At 37.6% G+C, this 25121-nt stretch overlaps 1 protein-coding gene across 3 annotated transcripts in view; it reads left to right on the forward strand.

Moving 5' to 3' along the window:
• The window catches only part of NIPBL (NIPBL cohesin loading factor), a 177579-nt gene that overhangs the window by 136271 nt on the left and 16187 nt on the right, over nt 1-25121 (forward strand). For all 3 annotated transcript variants that reach the window (XM_081940543.1, XM_081940542.1, XM_081940544.1), the window contains 16 exons: nt 5827-5959; nt 7951-8094; nt 8247-8336; nt 10620-10834; nt 10956-11058; nt 13220-13318; nt 13430-13576; nt 13875-14009; nt 14183-14281; nt 17040-17093; nt 17904-18012; nt 20132-20268; nt 21028-21168; nt 21555-21648; nt 21743-21897; nt 22048-22138. In XM_081940543.1, the coding sequence (XP_081796669.1) occupies nt 5827-5959; nt 7951-8094; nt 8247-8336; nt 10620-10834; nt 10956-11058; nt 13220-13318; nt 13430-13576; nt 13875-14009; nt 14183-14281; nt 17040-17093; nt 17904-18012; nt 20132-20268; nt 21028-21168; nt 21555-21648; nt 21743-21897; nt 22048-22138 (1946 nt within the window). The remainder of the gene's footprint in view (nt 1-5826; nt 5960-7950; nt 8095-8246; nt 8337-10619; nt 10835-10955; nt 11059-13219; nt 13319-13429; nt 13577-13874; nt 14010-14182; nt 14282-17039; nt 17094-17903; nt 18013-20131; nt 20269-21027; nt 21169-21554; nt 21649-21742; nt 21898-22047; nt 22139-25121) is intronic.

Here is a 25121-nt window from a genome sequence, read left to right on the forward strand (position 1 = left end):
AAGTATGATTCAATAAATTAATCCCATTAGTATTTTGCAAGTGAAATGGGCACCACTGAGTTTTTTCTTTTCTCATTTTTGGTATAAGAGTCTTTCTGCAACAGATTGAGTGTATCTAGAAAAGTTCCTTTGGCAGTGTGAATAATGAAACTCTTGTTTTTTCTACATATGCACCATATATTAGTTATACACTTCAGGACCTTTTGGAACTTTCTCACCTAATGTTCTTACCATGCCTACAGTTGTACCATATGACTAGATTTTGAGTTCTACTGATCAGATTTTTTAAAAAAGTGCCATAGTATTAACATATTCTTGATAAATAAAATTTAGTTATTTTATTGAAATTCTTCATTTTTTACTACTTGTTGGCAAGATAGAAATATGTAGGATAGACAGCATCAACACAAGATGGATTCTTAACAGGCTGACCAACCACACTTAAGGTGTAGTCATCAATGGAATTATATCTACATGGAAGGAAGCACTCAGTGGGATACTGTCTTAGGCCCAATACTCCTCAACATTTTCATAAATGGCAATTCTCTATATTCCTTGATTCTACTACCATTCAATTGTTCTGGACCTTCTGTTCTATCCCCATGGGACTCTTCATTGGCTGCCAGTTCATATACTGATGTTTATGTTTAGACCCCTCCACATTTCCCTTGTATCTGTCCTTTATTTATCCCTACAATTCTGCTTATTTGTTTCAGGTAGCGCTGGACTTACAATCATTTGTTTAGTGACTGTTTGAAGTTACAACAGCACTGAAAAAATTGACTTATGACTGTTTTCACACTTGTGACTGTTGTAGCATCACTGTGCTCACCTGATAAGAATCGAGGCACTTAGCAACTGGCATGTATTTATGACGGTTGCACTGTCCTGGGTTCATGTGATCAACATTTGTAACTTTTGTTACAAAACCTTTGTTACAAAATTAGGACCTGGCTCTCCTGAAGGAAGGAACTTTCCAGAAGACAAGTGCTATGACAGAAAAGGCCTATCTATTTAACATTTCTTAGCTGGATGAGACCTAGAGCATGCCTATCTTGCCAGACTGGGTAGAATAGGTAGAAACAACTGGGGAAAGGTGATCCATTAAATAACTCAGTCCCAACTCATGAAGGGCTGTAAATGTGAAAAACATCACCTTGAAATACATAAGAGAAACCAGAGGTGGTATTTTACCGATTCGGACCAGTTCGCCTGAACTGGTAGTGGAAATCACATTTGGCCCCGCCCGCCCGCCCCAGCTCTATGGTATCCCATTTAGGCCCCTTTTTTGCCAAAAGCGCATGCATGGAAGGCTTAGTGCATGCACAGAGGTGGCGCATGCGCTCACATTTGCGAACTGGTAGGGAAGATAAATACCACCCCTGCTGGAGGCAAACCAATAACCTGTGTAACTCTCAAATCTGTGGTATCACATACACTGAGTAGATCCCTGGCACCAGAAGGTCCAAACACCCAAAGCATCTCAGCCTTGCTCAGGTTGAAACCCGGGAAAATTGGGAACTGGACCAAAAAATTGAAAGTAGGACCTTGTCCTACTCTCATTATGATTAGTAGTTTGGGCAGTATTTTATCTTATCGTAGATATATGCAGACTTTGCAATAGAATATTATGTTCTTTTGTTTATTTTAGTTTTATAGTTTTAAACATTGGTTTTATTGATTGTTGTGAACTAATTTTATTGAATGGATTTTTGGAACTTATGATCTTTTCTTTTTGCCGGTATAGCGATTTAGTAAAGAGTTGTTACTACTATTTTAATTTAATGTCAGTTTCAGCCTCCTATTATTTAGTTCACAACAGCTCCTCTTCACCCATGGATATTGAACCTTGGAGGGGAAATTCAGGACATGCTTTAAGATCTATTCATCTGAATTGCCCGCTTTACCATAGGAGTAATGAAAACTAAGACCTTCCCCTTTGTCCATCTCAAGATCACCAAGAGTGGAGCTGATTGCATTATTTAATTCATTTGCTGTATATTTTCCCAACAACAACAATCCAGTGAAGTAGGCTGGCCTGAGAGAGAGTGAGTGGCCCAAAATCAACCAATGACCTTCCATGCTCGAAAATGAACCTATGGCTTGATCCTTAAGTATGGCACTGTCTCTCAATAGGTCCCATGTGATTTTCGAGGATGTATCATTGATCTGCTTGATATTCAACCTTTCATAAACTTAGTCCATGGAGCTCTACTGTCTAGAACGACTCAAGCAATCATTACACACATTGACCTTTTCCGTGATCTGGAATTTCATTAATTAAATATGCTTTGGCCTGATTGCATGACACACAGCTTTTTGAAATACTCTCACATCCAAGATGTTTTTGTCTCTTTGAAGATGTTCACATATGAGTTGTGAACATCTTCATCATTTTTCATTTGGTTTTTTTTTAGGCCTTGAAGATTTTGGCCTTTGCCTCTAAACTCTAGGACCTGCTGTCCGTATTAATTTCCCAATGGAGCTTGTGTTCTGTACCTAATTATTTTGTTTCTAAAACCTCTTTGGTCTATTTGACATCTCATTTTCATTGTCACTTGATGCTAAATTTGAGGATTTTGATACTTTGCCTTATTTTTTTCTATATGAATAGTGTATATAGTGTTCCTCCACCAATAAGGTACAATTTGCCTTTTAAATAACTGACTTCTAGTTGTATAATCTCATGGTATCTCATCACAAAGCTCAAGCTGTTCTATTCAGTCCATAGAGCACCTTAGCTTCTAGATCTATTACAAGAAATATTCCTTTATTCCTTTTCAGATTTTCTGATTCGTAAGGACAGTCGATATACACAGAGGAGTTTAAGCTCTATTGCTTATGTGATTCCATATGCTTGAGGCATTTTCAATTTCTTCCCTAATAAGAATCAACCTGTGTGGTTTTCCAACTGCTATTTAAAGGCTACAACTTCACTTATTTGTTCTGTCCGTTTTTGGATGTATCTTCTATAGGATTAGTACCTCTATTTCACTTTTCCAGGTATGGACATAACACATCTACTCCTCTCAGTTCAGCCTTGAGTCAAAGAATTCTACTAGTGGCTGATTTCAGAAAATCTCTCTGGAAATATTCTCTCTGCTTGTTCTCACCACTGATACATCCATGTCCAGGTGAGATGCTCACCTCTGAACAGCCTGCATCTGAGGTGCTTGATCAAGGCATACAGCATTGCAACACTTCAGTGAGCTTGAGCTCCTTGTAGTTTACATTACACTGGCAGATTTTTAAGGTTTGTCCCTATGGTCAGCTTTCCATGTTAGACAGTTCCTTGGTAAATATGTACAAGATGACACAAAGCCTGCCCCACTTTTTGCATCTTACAGCATTGATGTATCTGACCCACCATCTTCATCTTGGCAATTCATATGCCTGAAAACAAGAACATGCTCACCAAGAATTACAGCTTTACTAGAATAGTGACTCACAAATGAAAGCTATATTGATGATGACCATTATCAGATGCCATTTGGTCAGCCTGTTTACAAATTGAGACAAGTAATGTGTAATATTTTGCAATAGGCGGTTAAGGAGATCTCTAGACTCTTGGTAATCCATTTTTTCTTGGAATAGCCCTGTTTTAGACATGTTTGTCTAAACATCATCGGTCTTCTGCTGATCAGAATCCTGACAAAGATAAAAATAGATTAACCTGCCATAATGTCATCGTACCATGGTGGCATTGGTAGCCATGGTTCACCATTTGCTTTGCCTTGTTTCTACAAATCCCACTGCCTTCTCAAACTCCTCTCGTGGCATTGGGGCAACATTTTCATCCAGTTCTTGAGATACAGGAGAGAATCTTTCTATTCTATTCTGATATGTGGAAATTCTTTGTGGAAACAGTAATTTCATCCCATGAAATTTCACATCCATTGTTTTTTGTCTTTTACTTGTATTTGAAAGAGCAAAGTTTGGTTGTATTGTCCGTTAGGAGCTACCTTGTAGCTTACCTTGTTTCTTTTTTCTAATCCTTTTGTAAAGTATTTCATGAAGAGTTTAGCATGTTTTTCTTTTCTTTTCCTGTACTCCCATATATTTTACAATACCTCATCACTGCTTCTTCATAATATCTCTCCATGGCTATCACCAATATTCTCCTCTCATGAAATGTAATCTTTCTAGTAACTGTCCAATTGGGAGAATTGTTTGACTAATGAAGAACACTTCTATTCTATATTATATTTAGAGAAAAATAGTCTTTTGCTCTGATATTTCTTTCCTTCTGAATCAATGTATCGTATAGTATAGTCTCTTTCCTCACCATTGGAAATGATCACGCCATACCTTATATGGTTATTATGCTCTTGCTTTTTACGTGGACCATGTGGCACCATTCCTATAGTGGAGTTAAATAAAGTGGCCACTTAGGCTTAGTCTTCCACTTTTTTCAATAGCTACAGACTGGGCCTCTATTCCACTTTGGAATTTGTCTTCAATCACTTCATGAAGACAACATAGTCTTCTAGACATGAATCTGTTTTGTTACTCATAGGTGTCGATCACAGAGATCATGATGGTGGAGAATTGGTTACTTGTAACTGAATTGTCAAGTGGTCATTTGGGAATTCAGAAAATTCACTTCCCATTCCTTGTGGTCTCAGATGACCCCATTGTTCCTTCGGATTTTCTGTGTTAGAATTAGGAAGTGAAGGATTTTTGTTACATAGTATTGTCCCCAAACAATTCTGTAAGCACTAGAATGGTACTTCTCAATCTTGATGACTTCCAAATGTATGTACTTCAGTTCACAGAATTCCTCAATTAGAGTAGCCATAACTGCCATATCTGGAACTTGCAAATATTGAATTTTCCCAGCTTGAAAAATGCTGTAGAATGTTGTAAGAAATGAACAGAACAGAACAGAACAACAGAGTTGGAAGGGACCATAGAGGTGTTCTAGTCCATCTCCCTACTCAGGCAGGAAACCCTAAACCATTTCAGACAAATGTTGTCCAATCTCTTCTTAAAAACTTCCAGTGTTGGAAAATTCACCACTTTTGGAGGCAAATGCTTAGCTCTGACTCATAAGTTATATATATGTTTACAGATGATCACTTGAAGAATTGTAGTTATAGACAAATAACAAATTTCTTATGAAAAGAAATTGACTTAGGTTAGATTTAGCCTAGTCACAAATGCTTATTCAGCTCAGAAATTGGATAAAATCAAATAATATTGCTGGTGTTTTTTAAAGCCCTGATGTAGGACGGTGATATTGGAAGGGCAGCCCAAATTCCTGTCTTATAGAGATCTTTAGAGGCTCTCTGTTACACTTCAACAATACATGAGATTAAAACTGAGCAGAGGGTACTTTTTACTGCACTTAAACTCTGAAACTTGTTTTAAGAGACCCGTCTTTTTTCCTAATACTCTTTCAGAAGTAATTGCTGTTTTCTGCTTCAGAGGAAGCTTTGGTGTATAATTCTTTTTTTTAACCAGTTATTTTTATTTAAGCTTTAAAATGATTGCTATTGCACTATTCTACTGGTTAGTTTTATATATTGGCATTGAATATGCAGGTGTTTTACTTTTCAAAATTGAGTGCCTTTTTATTATGTTACCTCAAAAATTAAAAAAAAAGCAGAATAGAAACATTTTAAATATATAAATAATCTTGCCATGTTCTATATCACTACCAAATGGCAGAGGATTATTACTTGACTCATTTAATTGATGTATTAAATCTTTTTCTTTTTTGATGATTTGAATTATTTTAATTTCCAATTTCATTTACCTCAACAATTCCCAAGTTTATAATGTAGTTTGTGTTTAATATAATTCACATTTCATTTTTTTAATCAGATGTGGTAGCAAACAAGGTGAAGAAGATTATAGACCACTGTTTGAGAACTTTGTTCAAGATCTTCTTTCCACTGTCAATAAACCAGAATGGCCAGCTGCAGAATTGCTACTTAGTTTACTGGGAAGATTACTTGTAAGTATATGGAATTTTTTCAAAAAAGTTTGAATTTTAACAAAGACTTTGTTGTGGCTGGCCAGCGGCCAGCAGAGCTGGCAGCAGATTCAGACAGTGAGGAGGTTGGGGAGGAATACGGGCCAGTCCTGGAGTCTGGGGAAAGCTCTGATGAGGACTTTGTGTCGGAGGCAGAGAGGGGTCCAGAGCCGTATGCCAGTTATCAGTTCCTTCAGAGTCAGACATCAGTAAAGCAGACGAACAGCTGGAGCCTCTTCCCAGTGTGTGCATGCACAGAGTTGCCAGACAAAAGGAAGCGCTAAAGAACAGGGATCGACTTGGGAGTAAGGCCCAGGTGGACGATGAATGGCCCTCCCAGAGGAAATAAAAGAGGAGCGAAAGGGGACTGGAGTTTGCAGGAGACAATTAGTTTGCTTAATTGGTTTGTGACTTTCCGAGACTCCTTGCCAAATTTTGCAGATACCGGTCTGTCAGCTTTCCAAGCCAGATAAGGTCTGTAACTGTAAATCCTCCCTTGAAAGACTTTGCTGGATGTGAATGATAGAATTCACAGTAAATTAATAAATGGGTTTTTTGTCGGGACAAGGAGTTCCTTCATGCTCTTGGGAAGTCTAGAGCAGAACAGACTTTTTCTTCATCACAACTTAATACATCATTCTGAATTTCAGATGTTTTTAGTAAGAAGCTCAGTCTGAGTGTGCATTCTTTTAGGTGCATCTTCTACTTTTTTCTTCATTCTGAACAATTGTCTTAGCAGCCCCAGATCCCAGAATATCTATAATCATTCCTCAAATTTAAGGAAAGTCAGTTTTGTGAATGCACAGATGAACACTCATAGAACTATAACAATGGGTAAATTAAAGGTTCAATGTTTAGGAATTTATTTAACAAAAAAATATTAAAGTTATTTACCAAGTTGTAAATGTATAAGAGCCAATATTTCTAGTTAGAAAAAAGCCAAAATTTATCTTGATTGGGAAGAATAGTGTGAGAATTAACTTAATTAAAAAACCTTTTAACATGCAACATTACATTTGCCTGATAAAATATTAGTGAAATACAAGATCAAAGACTGCATGTAAATAGATGTAGAATTTGAATATTGTAATAAAGAGTATGTAGCAATAGGAGTTTAAGTTAATATTAAATTTACTTCCAATGTTGTATTCAGAGAAAATTGGTACAAGAAGTTCTATTATTGGCACATTATTCCATTGTTGATCACAAAAATAAATAATTCATTTTCTAAAAACTATAAAAAATGCAATGAGTAAGCTTGGTTATTTGTTGATATTTGGTGGCAATGTAGGAATGCTCAACCAAATGCCTAATTTTAGAAAATAATTTATATTAGAATTTATATTAGAAAATCTTGAAAGTTGAACTTTCCCTGCAACTTCATTTTTACTAAACGTTACTGAAGATATTTTTTATTACATTTTATTTACCTATCCTGAACTAGCTTCCTATATTTTAGCAATGGTAAGAATATTATTCTCATTGAAAAAAAGTGTTTGAGCTCTTTCTTGGTAGAATGGCTAAACTATATTATGGAACTATGCTTTGAAATCTAAAATAACCTCATATTTAAAAAAATAAATCTGTTATGCAATTCAATTTTAATTTGAAAACATCATCTTTAAATGTTTATGTTTAGAGATTATTTCAGTTTTATAAGAAATTAGATTCCTAGTGTTGATTAATTTGTTATAAACATTTAATCAGTTAGATAACACTCTTTGAAAAGATGCATCAAAATACAAACCTTCATCCAGAGTAGCAAGTAGCATTTGTGCAGGTAATAAAAAAGAATATGTTGTTTACTTTTAACTGTGGTTTTTAACTGTGCTTGTCCTTATGTACAACCTGGACATGAGTGCATAATCTTGTAAAACTGCCTTTTACCATATTTTTTGGAAACGATCAGGCAATATACAAAGCATATTGAAGGATAGAAAATGGGTGTGACAAAAGTGTTGTGTTTTTGTTAGGTTCATCAATTCAGTAATAAATCAACAGAGATGGCTTTGAGAGTGGCATCACTTGACTATCTTGGAACTGTAGCAGCACGATTGAGAAAAGATGCAGTTACTAGCAAAATGGATCAAGGATCTATAGCTCGAATTTTAAAACAGGTTTGATGCTTTTCTTGTTTCTAAGGAAAAATGTGTGAATAATTTTTATCAGTGTTGAGTACCTTGAGGCATGTTTAGAACACATAGCCATCTTAGTCTTATTTATTCTGATGTTGGGAAGAATGTCAAAAGTATATTTCTATGTTTTATAGGTCTCAGGAGGTGAAGATGAAATCCAACAGTTGCAAAAGGCATTATTAGATTATTTGGAAGAAAATACAGAAACCGATGCATCATTAGTGGTAGGTTGTTAGAATAAAAGTTGATTTAAAATATTTTTCTCAATAAAACTAGGTAGTGAGTTTTAGACTCAGATGTATTCTGCTGTTGGGTTTCACTTAAATGGAGGCTGGTATTTTCCTTTCACGCTGCTCCTTACTAAGGCCTCAGACAATCCACTTTGGTGGGCTTTGGGTTTACTGTCTCTACTTTTGAGTCTACTGTGGAGGAGGCTTCAGTCATTTATTATTTTTCATTTATTTTGATTATTTATATCCCACCTTCATTATTTATGCAAATAACCCAAGTTGCCAAACATATTACACCTTCCTCCTCCTATTTTCCCCACAACAACAACCTTGTGTGATGAGTTGGACTGAGAGCCCAAGGAGGCTCAATGACCTCAATACTAGCTCTCCCAGTTGCAGTTGTTAAGCAATCATGTGGGTTGTTAAGTAGAGTGCTGAAGAAATGGCCCTTTCCCTGTCTCACAACACCAGAGTGATCCGAGCCTGGGCCCTCTCCCTAACCCACCATGCCTGATTTCACTTACCTTTGCCTTTTCTGCAGTTGCAGCCTAGCCAATGCGAGACATGGCCTTCCTACTGAGGCTGCCTTGTGCCATCCTGCAAGTGAGCCCCATTCTCATGATTGTTTGGGAGGCCCTTTCTCCAAATCATACAATTTGGAGAAGGAGCCTTCCAACAATCATGATAACTAACAACTGATGAAAACTAGCACTGATGATGTTACCTAGTTTGGTAATGAAACGTCTGCAATAAAACAAGCAAGCTCAGAGAAAGTTACAAAAGCTACTGAATGCGATCTTTCTAAAGAGTTAGAAATCTGTTTAGCCTTCAGAATGATGTCATTCACTAGCTTCTTAGTCTTCCTAGGACTAGAGAGCTAGTAAACATTATCATTTGGAGGACTAGAAATCTTTCTACATTGGCACTTACTAGCTTTCCAGCACTCTTCCTTATGCAGAAGAGAATGCTTCAGCTAGGCTACAGAAATGGAGCTCAGATCTTCATGGAATGCTTGGCAACTAGTTGTAAGTGCACATGAAATATATTTGTGTGACCATGTCGGCAGCACTGTTTTTTAGTGTCTGGAAGTGCTTTTACGGGTTATAAAACACCCATTCCAAGGCTGTCATAATTTTGAGTGATCATTTAAATGACTCTCAAAAATAAAAAATTACCTGCATGATACATAACAAGCTTTTCTTGTAGAAAGTTCCAATTCAGTGATTATAGGAATTTGCCTTATTTCCAATGAGCACTAGTCCATTTCATGCAGTGTTGTTTACAGTTGATTTTCCCAGTGTAGATTTTTTCAGATTGAGGCAGTAACTTCCATCTTTCCTCACCAGTGGCTATGCTGGTTGGGCTAATTAAAGGTGGCCTATAATATCTGGATGTAGATACAGGTAGTCTTTAACTTAAGGAGTGTAATTCAACTTGGAATTATAATCGTAAATTGTGGTGATCATTAAGCAGATCAACACACGACCGGGCCTGATTTTACAACCTTTTTTGCTGTTGTTATTAAGAAAACACTGCAATCATTAAGAGAACCCATTTTCTTCAATAGATGTTTTTTATTAGAAACCAGAAGTAATTGCTTGAAACCAACAAAAACTGCTGAAAGTTATGATAACATGACTATGAGATGCTGCAAATGGCCATAAATGCAAACTGGTTGCTGAGCACTCAAAATTCATATAACTAGGGTAGTAATGCTGTAACTACAGAACTGGGTGATAAGTAGTGCTGAGCAGGTCCATCATAATTTTGAATGGTCACTAGATGAGAATTATCTCTATCTGCATTAACTGGTAGCAGCTCTCTTGAATTATATTAATATTTTTAAACCAGGAAATAATTATTAGAGGAATTTATAGCCTAGTTTTCTTTTTCCATAACATAATATTCATCTTGGCTTATGTAAGTTAAATGTACATCTATCTATATATCTATGTATCTAAATTTAAATTTCTATCATCTATCTATCTATCTATCTATCTATCTATCTATCTATCTATCTATCTATCTATCTATCATCTATCATCTATCATCTATCATCTATCTATCTATCTATCTATCATCTATCATCTATCTATCTATCTATATCTATCTATCTATCATCTATCTATCTATCTATCTATCTATCTATCTATCTATCTATCTATCTATCTATATGCATATGCATACATTTAATCTAAAAATGGTGGAACAAGAAATAATGTTGAAAACATTTTTTTAATTGAACAGCCTCTGACTTTTTTCTTTCTATTATACCAGTTTTCTCGGAAATTTTATATAGCTCAGTGGTTTCGGGATACTACTTTGGAGACTGAGAAAGCAATGAAGTCTCAGAAGGATGAAGATTCATCTGAAGGAACTCACCATTCAAAAGAGGTTGAGACAACAGGACAAATTATGCACCGAGCAGAAAGTCGCAAAAAATTCCTTCGAAAAATCATTAAAACAGCACCATCTCAGTTCAGTACATTAAGGTGAGTTTTCTGGATTGTTCAGTAAAAACAGGTTTATTTATTTTAAGGTCCTATTTGGCTTGCTTTGTGTCGTGTATTTTTTTCTTAAAGTCTAAAGTAACTATGTGCAACTTTGTTACAGGATAAATTCTGATACTGTGGACTATGAAGATGCTTGCTTGATTGTACGCTATTTGGCCTCTATGAGGCCGTTTGCCCAGAGCTTCGATATTTATTTGACACAGGTAAACTCTGCTGGAAGTTTTAATGAAATGAGGATTGTTTCTTGATTTCAAGCACTTATGCAGTAATGTGCAATATCTGTTCATTGTTGAGCATAGGTATTTAATAGGCTGTGATTACACCACATTTCCATGGTTCTTTTTACAGTTACATGAACATTTTTATTTATCCTGCATGCCTTTCATACCTTCCTAAAATGTAATTCATTCTATACATGAGATAATTCAATCGAATCATTGTCTTAAAAGGATAAGGAAGGATAATACCTTTTTATGAACTTCATCTTTATTGATTTGCATTCATTACTAGGGATGTGAGCTGTATCTTGTTTGCAATTGTTATAGCACTGTCATAAATATAATCTGAATTTTACAAAGTGATTGCTCATATTTCTTGGAGAATGAATTACCAGATATAGACAACCAATATTTTCCCCATCTGAACTCTGTTTAATCAATTTATACACCTGCCAAACTTGATTGAGATTTTGAGCATTGAATTAAGAATAAGTGAACAAAAAAAAAAACTGAATCAAAAGGGAAAATATAATAGTTGAGATCAACCATAATAATCCTCTTTCATCTTTAGAGCAGCAGTCCCCAACCTTTCCTACTCTGCGGACCTGCAGTGCCTGGTGGGTGGGCAGGAGAGGGAATGCTTTCACCTTCATACCCACTGCTTGCACGAATGCAGTTTTGTGCACTTCCACGTCACTTCTGCGGCCCAGTTCTAAACAGGCCACAGCCGGCACTGGACCACAGGCAAGGGTTTGGGGACCCCTGCTTTAGAGAATATAACAACTTTCTCCAGTGCTCAGAGTAAAAGTCATGTTTTCAAAGTCTAGTAAAAGGCCATCAGGGTTCCAACCTGTTGCATCCCGAGAATGCTGTTCCATAGGGCTGGTCCCATAACAAGAAAGCATGCATCTTACATCCCATCATGTGGTATGGCTTCATAGAAAAGACTCAAAGCATGTCAACCCTATTGCATTTTATGGGACGTGCAAACATAATTAAAGCCCGGTGGTTCTGTAAATAATCCTGTATCAAGTAGGATTTTGTAAGTGGTAAACAATACAGACCCTTAAATTGCACCTGGATGTTTTAAGAATATATGCAGTTGGCAGATCAGATGTATTTGTGCAAGGGTCTTTTTGGTTGCAGCTGCCATCTGCTAAAAATCAGGTGCCAAAGATCTCTCAAATTGTGTATCTTGTCTGTCTGAGGGAATGACACCGTATCTAGATTTAATGATGGAGGATCACCACATTGGGGGTGGGGGTGGGGGTGGCTAAGACCCACAGCATTCAGTATGATTAAGTCTAAATCTGTTCTTCTCCATCCGGACTCCTGCAGCCTCCAAATGCTGGGAATTTTTTTTAAAGTATAACTTTATTGGCCGGGGTGGAGAAGCATAATATGCTTCATCCTTACATTAATGATACTTATACCATGCCAATGGATAATCTTTCCAGGAAACCTCATGTAGTTGTTAAATAGAAGTGGGAAATTTTGAATCTTGATCCTCTCTTCTGGGGTGTTAGCAGTCCCTTCACCTCAGACTTTGTATCTTCTGTAGATTTTTATGAACAGCCTTTCTATTCCCTTAACTAAGACATTTACAAAGATAATAAAACAGTACAAGGCTCAAAATCGAATGCTGTGATATTCCACTGCATTCCTCCTCCTATGTGGATATAGACCCCTTAAGGATCATGGTTGTTCAATCAAATGTGAAACCATCTGATAGTGTGATCATCCATCACACATTTTTAAGGAGTCTATGGTCTAACTTATCAAATATCTTACTAAAGTTTAAGTACGCTACATCCACCGTATCTCCTTAGTCTACTAATCTGGTCACATTGTCAAAGAAATATCAACTCTCTAGAAGAAAACAATAAAATTTGTCTGGCACCTATTTTGAACAAATCAATGTTGGCTTCTGATAAACTGTTAGAAACTTAGGGTTCACAAGCCCATTCCTTTCAAGGATTTTGCCAGATATAGATATCAAACTATTGTTATAATTCTCTTTGCAAGGTTATGACAGATGATTAAATACCTACTTTTCATTTTGCTTTAATCTTGGAATGATTCCACTGCATGTTTGTTTTCAGAAAGTAATAAGTAGTGATTAACAAGTGCCATTTTTTAAAAATAGATTCTGCGTGTGCTTGGTGAAAATGCAATAGCTGTTCGAACAAAAGCCATGAAGTGTTTGTCTGAAGTAGTTGCTGTGGACCCCAGCATTCTAGCCAGGGTAAGAAAAAGAAAAGGAGACACAATATCTAACCAGCCATTTGTATTTATTCTCTCAAGCAACTCTTCTGGTTTTGTTTATGTGCCTTTATATTTTGCTTGTTGTTTATAGTTGGATATGCAACGAGGTGTTCATGGACGGTTAATGGATAATTCCACAAGTGTGCGAGAAGCAGCTGTGGAGTTACTGGGTCGGTTTGTGCTTTGTCGACCACAGCTTGCCGAACAGTATTATGACATGCTGATTGAGCGAATATTGGTACGAATAGTTTTACATTTTCCTCTGTTATGTATGAGCATTTATAGACTGAAATTTGAAACATAGTTACATAGTTTTTGTTAATCCAAGCTTCTTGGATTTTATTATGGTAGATTAGGAGAACTTTGTCATTTGCAGAATTTTTTTTAAAAAAATATGCACCATATAACCATAATGTATCAACTATTGGTTGCTATTAAAGTTTTTATATCTGTTTTTTATTTTTATTTTTTAGTTAATAATATGCAATGTTGTAAATTATAGAAAATATATGTATGTCTTCTTTTCCCTCCCCTAGGATACTGGTATTAGTGTCAGAAAAAGAGTAATAAAGATTCTTAGAGATATCTGCATTGAACAACCAACCTTCCCCAAAATTACAGAAATGTGTGTGAAAATGATTCGCAGAGTTAATGATGAAGAAGGCATTAAGGTATATGCAGCATGTATTGCTTCTGTTATACGTTAAATTGAGCTGAGCTCTTGTGAGCAATGTTACTATAGCTTGGCTAGAAGTGGTAATAATGCTGCTTATTGAATTTATACTTTCTTCACTTTAAGGTTTAACGAGTTAATTTTCTTAATAGATATATTTTTTATTTACAGAAATTGGTAAATGAGACATTCCAGAAATTATGGTTCACTCCAACCCCACATAATGACAAAGAAGCTATGACCAGAAAAATCCTGAACATCACAGATGTGGTATGAATGGGACTATTTCAGTTGTAGTAAACATTTATGTCTAACTGTGTTCACAAGTCTATTTTCCTAGTATTTCTTTTTCATCTTTTTAAGACTAAGTGTTACTTTATTGGTGTCACTCAAACAAAAGCAATACAGGTAGTCCGTGAGCTTCAATAGCAATTGGGAGTGGACACAATGTAAGTTGTCAAGTGTGCCAGCATTGCTTAGCTACAGAAATTCCTATAGTCCCAATTGCCATTTTTAACTGAATCTCACAGTCCTTAGATGAGGTAGCTTCCTGCTGGCACTACCAGACTTCCTGCTGGCACAACCAAAGTCACTGAGGAAGCCAGCAGGATTTTACAGTCCAAGACCCGCAGGCAAGTAAATGGCCATTAAATCAAGGAGGGAATGAAGGAGTGCAGGAGAAGGACAGGGAGGATGCGTGAGAGGTATGGGAAGATTGTGAGTTGATTTGGGGAGATTGCTAGGGGATGGTATAGGTTGGAGAGGGTATGGGGATGCAAGGGGCACCACATGGGAGAGAAGGAGGGGGAGTGCAAGAATAAACTTGCAGGTGGGGGGGGTGCATAACTGCAGTGTGTGCTGGGGTGTTGGAGTGTGTGAGAATGGATCAGCAAGGAAGTATGAGAGAAGTTCTACACAGATCATTGAGAATATGAGGGGGTGCGTGAGAAAAATCTTACGGATCAGAAAATTTACATGGGATGTGAGTCAGGGAGGGTGTGAGGGAAACATAGGATCAGGGATGCTGCCTAGGAGTGCACAAGTGGCCAATGCAGCATCAGCATAGAGGGGTTGGGGCAGAATGTGTGCCCCAGCAATTCGTAACCTTCCTTTCTGGCTTCCTATTGACTTTCTAGGGAAGCTGACAGGGACGATTGCAAATGGTGATGATGGGGCACTTGTCAACTGGTCATTTGAATGAATTGCCAAGCTCCAAGTTCAGAATCACACGAGTGTTGGGTTAGCTGGAACTCCAAGGACCAGCTGTATTCATCATTAATTCAGCGCTGTCATAACTTCAGATGGTTGCTGAATGAATGATTATAGGGCAAGGGCTACATGTAGTACAAATATTTTATTTTTCTGGTTGGGTTTTGAAAAATCTGAAAAATTGTTTTATTGCCACATGTGCTAAGTAAAGGTTGGCTATTTGATGGAAGAAGGGTAGAGATTTTATTGAATTGTATCTCTCATTAGCTCTAGCTGGCAAAGGGCAAAATATGATAAAAAGGATAGTCTGCCAACATCTGGAGAACTACGCATTATGCACTGCTGTTTTACACTGTGCTTTGTTGGATTTTGTGTTTGGGTAGTGGTCCCAGCCACTTTGTCTAAGACGTTGTGTTATATGCTTTGTTGCCTAACGAATTATAGTTGGACCACGATTTAGCACAATATATGTATCCAAACTTTTAGGCACTTATCAATATATTTTAAACGTTTGTTTTTATTAGCTAGATTAATATGATGTAGAACTTGTCTCCCAATAGGTTTGTGTTTATAAAACATAGCATAGTATTTGAATTATTTAAAATTAGTGAGAAAAATTGGAATAGCATAACATGGAAGAAAAATATATATAATTGCATTATATAATGCTATCAAGTTCAGCTAAGACCCTAATTAAGGATTCTTGAAAACAATCCATTTTACTTGGACACCTTGTTTGTTAGGTATAAACAATAAACTTTTTTTGTATGAAAGTTGAAGATGTACAAATACTTCAGTAGAGATTTAATCTGTTAAATGTCAATTAAAATAGTGTTATGAAAATAGTATTGATATGTGCATAGACCAGTGATGGCGAACCTATGGTACGCGTGCCACAGGTAGCATGAGGAGCCATTTGTCAGGACACGCGAGGTGCTGCCCTGTCAGCTGGCCAGCGCGCATGCACGCGCTGGCCAGCTGAGGTCACCCTTTTTTAAAGCCATTTTTCGCCCTCCCCAGGCTCCAGAGGCTTTGTAGGAGCCTGGGGAGGGCAAAAAGAGCCTCCCTCGCTCCCTCCGGAGGCTTCATGAGCTTCCCTGAAGCCTCCGGAGCGCAAAAAAACGGCCCACTGGCAAACCGAAAGTTTGGGAACCGACTTCCTGTTTGCTCGGAGAGTCGTTTTGACTGCCCCGGAGGCTTCAGGGAAGCCTCTTGAAGGTCCCTGAAACCTTTGGAGCGCTTAAAACGACCCTCTGAGCAAACCAGAAGTGACTTCCGGTTTGCTCGGAGGGTCGTTTTGACAGCTTCGGAGGCTTCAGGGAAGTCTCCTGAAGATCCCTGAAGCCTCTGGAGGGCTTCCGGGGGGGCAGGGGAGGCTGTTTTTGCCCTCCCCATGCTCCTATAAAGCCTCTGGAGCCTGGGGAGGGAGAAAAAAGCATGCAAAAATGGGGGGGGGTCGTGCCTGTAGTGCACGCATGCGCACTGGGGGAGTTGCGCATTGCATTATAGGTGAAGCACGCCTGCACACGACTCCCCTACGCTCCCCCCACTTATGGCACGCGAGCCAAAAAAGGTTCGCCATCGCTGGCATAGACAAAGCTTCTGGGGGAAAAACATTTGTCCTACTATGTATTATTTTAGCATTCTATGTTCAAAATTACAGGTTTCTCTCCCCTAATTTGGTGGTTTTGATAGATTATGAACAGCTTTCTGAGAAATTGATGTATTTTATAGATATTCTCTGTGTGTATTAATATGTGAACTCAGAATATAACAATTACATTTATTCGCAAATAAATTTTACACTTCTTTTTCATAGGTTGCAGCTTGTAGAGATACAGGATATGATTGGTTTGAACAGCTTCTTCAGAATGTACGTAATGATTCAGATATTCTGGACCTTGATTCATTCAAATACCTTTTATTTTTTATCTTTTTTCAAACAGAATTGATGCAGCTTTTCAGTAACAACAAATAGAAAAAGGATATTCAAATTAATCAATACAAAGTGTAAAGATCAATTAACAATCTAATAAGAATTCAGGAGGTCCCATTATCAGTTAAAAATGACTTTCTTACTGGTTTGTAGGTAAATCAAACAAAAGAAATGAAAAGAATCTCTCCCCCAATCTATTGGAAATATTGGTTCTAAATTGGAAAGCTGACATGCCTCCTCCATCCATTAGGCAAGACACTATGATAATTCAAAAATGAATTACATTATTTCATGGATGAATATCTTCTTCATATTGCTTATTCATTAATGCTTTTTACATATTATTCTTAATTCTTGAAAGGCTACTTTGCCTAGCTTAGTTTTCTTGACATATTTATTAAGGCATGTATCCTGGTTCAGTTATAAATCATTAAAAAAAACTTTAAGACTTGTAGCCCAGGTTTATGATAAGCAGTAAATGAATATACACATGAATAACAAGCAAAGTGAGTTAGTTCACATTTTTTTTAGAATAGCGTATACTATTTGATAAATATTTATTGACTGTTTAAGCTTCTAAATAAAAATCAATTTAAATTAACACTTTAAATAAGTTTCCTTAAAATGTATTTTGGGATAATCTGTTGTCCATTATTACTTCAACTTAGTGGTTTATATTTGTTATATCCAGTTAGATGCTGTCTTTAATTTTCTTTTACAAAAGACTATATTCTGTTTATTTTACAGTTGTTAAAATCAGAAGAGGATGCTTCTTACAAACCTGTCAAGAAAGCCTGTACTCAACTTGTGGACAATTTGGTTGAGCATATTCTGAAGTATGAAGAATCTTTGGCAGGTAAAGCATCTATGACCATTTCAATCATATACTATTAAAATAGCTTGTTGGTAGCAATTTAAAATTAAGATAGCTTGCTGGTAGCAATTTTTCCTCCTTCCTTTGTGTGCACAGATTTATCTTTTCCTCTGTTTTTTAAACCTGTTATTTTCTGTCTCTTCCTTTATTTCTGCTTCTCATAACATCAGTAGGGAAGCATTTCTGAGCAAACTTACACTAGAGCATTTAGGCAATGCCACTCCTACATAAACAAATCTACCTAATTTGTTAAAAGCCACAAACAGATTAGCCCCTCAGAGACAATGAAATTTATATCAGTGCAAGGAATTAATAGAATGGAGTGGAAGGGAAAGGGAAGGTGGGAAGGAAGGAAGGAAGGAAGGAAGGAAGGAAGGAAGGAAGGAAGGAAGGAAGGAAGGAAGGAAGGAAGGAAGGTAAAGAAAGAAAAGAAAACCTTCATCCAGCCTCTCCAGTCTTCTACAAAAAATGCTTGCATAGTACTCCTACTTGCAAGCCACTAGATTTCCTGTGGAAATAGAAAACAACTTTCTTACAAGTCACTGGATGGCAGCAAAGATTCTCTTCTGGGTGGTTGAAAAATGCTTCCAAAAGAGGCAAAACTTTTTTTGATATGTCTATTTTCCTCAAGAAAATTTTTTTCTTTGCAATTTAAGAGACTAATTTCTCAGTTTTAATTGTTTAAAAAGTTAAAACAAAATGACCACTAATATTAATGGACAGAAGGAATAAATACTGTAATGAATTTTAGACACTTTCTTGTGAGAGTGGACCCTTAGATAAAGGGGTTTTACTTTTCATCACAATTTCAATTTGTATGGGGAAATGCTCATGGCATGATGGTTTATCTCAGCCTTGTTTGAGATCACAACTTATTTGGTTATTTTATTTATTTCATTACTGTCTTTTTTGTTTTTACAAATAGCTCAAGGTGACAAACACGTCCAACACATCTTAGTTTTTCTGGTGTAATGTGTTACAGTATCTTGAGACTACATTCCTACTAACTTGGAATGGCTATCATTTGTTGTTGTTGTTAGTTGCAAAGTTGTGTACGACACATCGCGACCCCATGGACAACGTTCCTTCAGGCCTTCCTGTCCTCTACCATCCCCTGGAGTCCATTTAAACTCATGCTGACTGTTTTAGTGACTCCATCCAGACACCTTATTCTCTGTCGTCCCTTTCTTCTTTTGCCCTCAGTCTTTCCCAGCATAAGGCTCTTCTCCAGTGAGTCCTTCCTTCTCATTAGGTGGCCAAAGTACTATCCTTTATGAATGGACAAACTAGAAGTAATTGCATAATTTTTCAGAATTGCAGTGCAAAGGAAGGTCAAATCACATTCAGGTTTTGTTTTATTCTTTAATTATGTTCTTAGTGTTTCTGCCTCAGGCTCTTAGCCACAGTATACAACTGGAAAGCTTTCAGGAATAGGTTATAGTATAAAAAAACTAGATCACATGATTTGCAGTCATCCAAGAAAGTAGGAATCCAATCACTTAGGTACTTCTGCTAAAAGTTAAAAGGAACGGTTATGTGAAACATCAATTATCTTTTTGATTCCTTGGGGTCATTCTGAAGAGGAATATGAGAACGTGGGGGTCTGTCCAGATGAGCTCATATTATTATAATGCAAAGGATCACAATAAAAGTGAGACTTTATAGCTATTCAAATCTGCACTGTTAGTTTAATTTACATTGGGAAAATAATATTGGTTCTTTGAATATAGTGTTTTCTATTGCTGTATGATTTATTTATTTATTTATTTAAAATATTGTCATGGTGATAATATTGAACGTAAGACTGAATAATATATGAAATCTATGATAATAGTACTAGCTTTAAGACTGGAATCAGGTTTTGGCCTGATCAATAATATTTCTGTTTGGGCTATCATAAACAATGGCTTACAAAGCACATGAAAGGAGAAAGGAATTCCCAGTCAGGAATCATTTATGTTTGCAGCACAATGTGATGCTATGCATAATCAGGGCAACTATCAATATTTTCACTCGAGAGACTTGATTCAGCTGGCCACTTAGATGATTGGCAGATGAGTATTTGTGTGGGCTTATATAAATAATGATATTTCTTTTCCAGATTCTGACAACAAGGGTGTGAATTCAAGTCGCTTGGTAGCTTGCATAACCACTTTATTTTTATTCAGCAAAATCAGGCCTCAGTTAATGGTCAAACATGCTATGACCATGCAGCCATATCTTACAACTAAATGCAGTGTAAGTATTAACACATCCAGATTGCTTATCTTTATAGTATCTGTTTCATCTGAAGTTAAGATTAATGTATGGATAGAAACCAGTAAAATCTGTTTTGAGACTTATTTAGTTGTCCGCTTCTAGGGTTGTTCTTACTACTATTTAACTTTTATCATTCCCATTGTTGTGGCTTAATAAGCTGCTTTAAAATTCTTTTTGAATTTATTACATCTATTCTTTTAGGTTTTAAATTTGCTTGTTAAATGACTTGTTTTGAAGTATTTTTAGACAATAAGAACAATTTGATAACGAAATTGATTATCCAGAGAGTAGTGAGTTTGGAAATGTGGAAAGTGGAGATGTTCAAACAAAAACTACGTAGCTTTTTTCTGGGACTTCTTTCATTTATATTCCTGCACTGAGCAGGGGATGGACTTAATTGCCATTTCCAACTTTGTGTTTCTATGTTTTGTATGTTTTCATTTTCATTCTAACATTTCTGTCTCATTTTTCATCATTTAAATGATTCAAAAGTAGGATAGAAACAATCCAGTCTGTCAGCCCTCTAAGATTTTCTCAGGTACCTTTTGAGCAATGAGAGTTGCACACTAAAAAATGGTACTAATTCATGTACGCAAGTTGTGACTGCTGAGTTGTTATTCCATGGTGTTGTATCATTCAGTAGCATGGATGCTTTATTCTAATGTTGAACTTGAGCTTTTCATGCTATACTAAAGGATCATAATAGACATAATTAATTGAATGCAATATTTTCTATAGAACCAAAATGACTTCATGGTGATCTGCAACGTTGCAAAGATCTTAGAATTGGTAGTGCCACTGATGGAACACCCAAGTGAGACTTTCCTTGCTACAATGGAAGAAGATCTCATGAAGCTCATAATCAAATATGGCATGACAGTAAGGTTTAATTTCTACTTTAAAAATCATCTTGTTTTACTGCGGTAGAAAATGTTGTATTTGAAAGGGAACATTGAAATTGTAGTCATTACGTTGATTTTATGAATATAAAAATATGGTTAGCTAATTCACTTTTTTATTTTAACTATTCATACACTACTTGAATATTGTTTAAGTAAAACAATATTTTACTTAAAACAATATTTGTTTATTTTTATATACAAGTAAACAAAACTTTGCTTGTTTAAGTAAAGAAGATAGAAATTATTAAAAATTAATAATATACCATTTTTATGATGGCCTTGAAGTCTAACTAAATCTGTAAAATAAGAGCAGAACATTGATTTCTCCATTTCTCTGCAATAATTTCCCCCCTTTGTTTCTAGGTAGTGCAGCACTGTGTTAGCTGTCTTGGAGCTGTTGTTAACAAAGTCACACAGAATTTTAAATTTGTATGGGCTTGTTTTAATAGATACTATGGTAAGTTAAATATTTAGATTTTTTAAATGAATATTCTTTTAAAGATATACAATGTTTATGAAAACAGCATTATAAAATAGGTTTCGTTATTTAGGTGCACTTTCAAAACTAAAAAGTCAACATCAAGAAGATCCAAATAGCACTATACTTACAGCAAATAAACCAGCACTCCTAAGATCCCTTTTTACTGTTGGAGCTCTATGCCGGCATTTTGATTTTGATCAAGAAGATTTTAAAGGCAACAGTAAGGTAATGCAATATTTAAAAGTATATTTGGAGGGATGGAAATCTCTAATACAACCATTATTTTTCTGGTTTTAGATATTAATAAAAGTTTTAAAATGGAAATGAAACTTTCCTTCACTTTTTAATTATTGTACCCTTTTCCTTTTTAAACAGGTTAACATAAAGGATAAAGTACTTGAATTGTTAATGTATTTTACCAAGCATTCAGATGAGGAGGTACAAACAAAAGCTATCATTGGTCTAGGTAAGATTTTACAACAAATTTGAAATACTTATTATGTATATCAGTAGTTGCTTGTGATCATTGCAAAATGACTGCTGCTTCAATAAAACAGTCCAAGATAATTTATTAATATAGTTTGGATTATTGTAATAGTCTCTAGCGGGCTATATTCAGAAAAGGAAAGATGATGCAAATTTGCTAGCATGTATTTTTGTATATCTAATTGTGTGCCGTTGATGCAGCTTAATATTGTATAGTTCTGGTTTTTTAAAACATATTAATAATTTTGTATTTGTGCAGTTTGCAATAACTATAAAATGCAAATAAGCAGTTGTGGGCAGTTGCAGGAATGGCACGAAGTACTGGAACAATCTTTACAAGAAAAAGGTTGCCTGCACTTGTGCTAGTCCTCCTATGCCTAGGTGATGTCAGTGTTGTTAGTTACTGCATTCAGGTTTGTATTCAGTAAGACCACATTTATTCATCATGAGCGTGTGTGGACTTGTCTAACTTCATAGGAACCTGATTGGGAAGGGAGGGGGAAATTACCATATTCAAGATTTATTCACCACTGTTCTTTGTGCATCATGCCCCCAATACTGAAATTGGGTGGGGTTGAGGCAATAATTTATTGTAAGACCTTTAACTGTGACTAGAGGTGCTGCTGTGATTGCCTTCTTGAGGTCCTGATTTCATATTGATAGTGGTTTTGAAATCATCTAAGCTTTTATTGGTGAAGTGACTTCAGTCTCCATATCTTTGGGTGTGAATTCTAGATAGCGTCATGATTTAATAGCCTCTATAAAAATCATGCTTGTTCCAAGTTATTTGTCACCTGATACACGTAAGGAATAACATGAGGAGTTTGGGGAATATCTGCAGGACAAAGTCGCTCAGATCCGGAGCGGATGGGCCCCCTCCAGTGGACCAGACGAGCCGTCAACGGTGAGTCTTGTGAGACCATTCTGGGAGGAGTTTGACTCTGTTGCCCCCGAGGATTTGGACAGGTTGCGTGGACGGCTGTGACCCACCACATGTTCAATGGACCCGTGTCCCTCCTGGCTGGTACTGGCAACCTGGGAGGTGACACGAGGTTGGCTTCTGGGCCTGGTGAACGCCTCATTGGGCGAGGGATCCTTACCAACTGCCTTGAAAGAGGTGGTGGTGAGGCCCTTGCTCAAGAGGCCTTCACTTGACCCAACGGAGCTAGCTAATTATCGTCCAGTCTCCAACCTTCCCTTTCTAGCGAAGGTTGTTGAGAATGTGGTGGCACAGCAATTTCCGCGACACCTTGACGAATCCGAATATCTAGACCCACGCCAGTCCGGCTTCCGACCCGGGCACAGCACGGAGACAGCCTTGGTCGCGTTGGTTGATGATCTCTGGAGGGCCAGAGATAGAGGTTGTTCCTCTATCCTGGTCCTATTAGACCTCTCAGCGGCTTTTGATATCATCGACCATGGTATCCTATTGCGCCGGCTGGAGGGGATGGGAGTCGGAGGCACCGTTTTGCGGTGGTTCGGCTCCTACCTCTCCGACCGGACACAATGTGTGTTGACAGGGGGGCAGAGGTCGACCCTGAGGCCACTCACTTGTGGGGTGCCACAGGGGTCGGTCCTCTCGCCTCTCCTGTTCAACGCATATGTGAAGCCACTGGGGGAGATCATCCGTGGTTTTGGGGTTGAGTATCATCTGTACGCTGATGATACCCAGCTGTACATTTCAACCCCAAACCACCCCAACGAGGCTGTCGAAGTGATGTCCCGATGTTTGGAAGCCGTTGGGGTCTGGATGTGGGACAACAGACTCAAACTCAACCCCTCCAAGACTGAGTGGCTGTGGCTACCGGCACCTCGGTTCAGCCAGCTGACTCCATCGCTGGCCATAGGGGGCGAACAATTGCCCCCTGTGGAACGGGCGTGCAATTTGGGCGTCCTCCTAGATGCCCGGCTGTCAATGGACGACCATGTGGCAGCCGTGGCAAGGGGGGCGTTCCACCAGGTTCGCCTGGTGCGCCAATTGCGCCCCCTACTGGACCGGGATGCCCTACGCACGGTCACTCATGCACTGGTGACGTCTCGCCTGGACTACTGCAATGCTCTCTACATGGGGCTTCCCTTGGGACGCGCCCGAAGACTGCAGCTAGTCCAGAACGCAGCCGCGCAGGCTGTCATGGGGAGTACTAGGTACTCCCATGTAACACCTCTCCTGCGCGAGCTGCACTGGCTGCCTGTGGTTTTTCGGGTGCGTTTCAAGGTTTTGATCACCATCTTTAAAGCGCTCCATGGCACAGGACCTAGCTACTTGCGGGATCGCATCCTCCCACACACATCCCTGCGGTCAATTCGCTCTCACAGGGAGGGACTTCTCCTGGTGCCGTCCACTAGGCAATGCCAACGGGCGGCGCCAAGGAGTAGGGCCTTCTCTGTGATGGGCCCAACCCTCTGGAATGACCTCCCCCCCGACATTAGAACCACCACCGACTTCCGCTCCTTCCGACAAAAATTGAAGACTCACCTGTTCCGATTGGCTGGCCTGGCACAATCATAACTGTTACCTCCTGGCAGACATATCTCTTAACTGGTATTTTAGGGGAATTGTTTTTTAAATTTAATTTTATGGGATATTTTTAGGGGTTTTTAAAACTATATTTATATACTTTACTCAGCTGTACAGTTCTTTTTAATCTTCTTTTTAACCTCCTCCATATCTATCTACCTATTTAACAATTTTAACTGTTCAATTATTTAGTTATTTATATGATGTATTTCTTGTATTGACTGTACACCGCCCCGAGTCCCTTTCGGGAGAGGGGGCGGTCTATAAGCGCTCAGTAAATAAATAAATAAATAAATAAATATTAGAAATGGTGTTTTTGGAGTGATTAGCATGTTAAGCAAAATTGCATTAAGTGGTTTCTTCTTTAAGTCCTGGAGGACTTCTTGATATTCTGAAGATCTCTGGGAAATGCGATGGCTCAAGAGATGGCCAGAGTAGTACTAGG

This window comes from Natrix helvetica (assembly GCF_964273705.1).
Source record: "Natrix helvetica genome assembly, chromosome: 2".
NCBI classification, from domain to species: Eukaryota; Metazoa; Chordata; class Lepidosauria; order Squamata; family Natricidae; genus Natrix; species Natrix helvetica.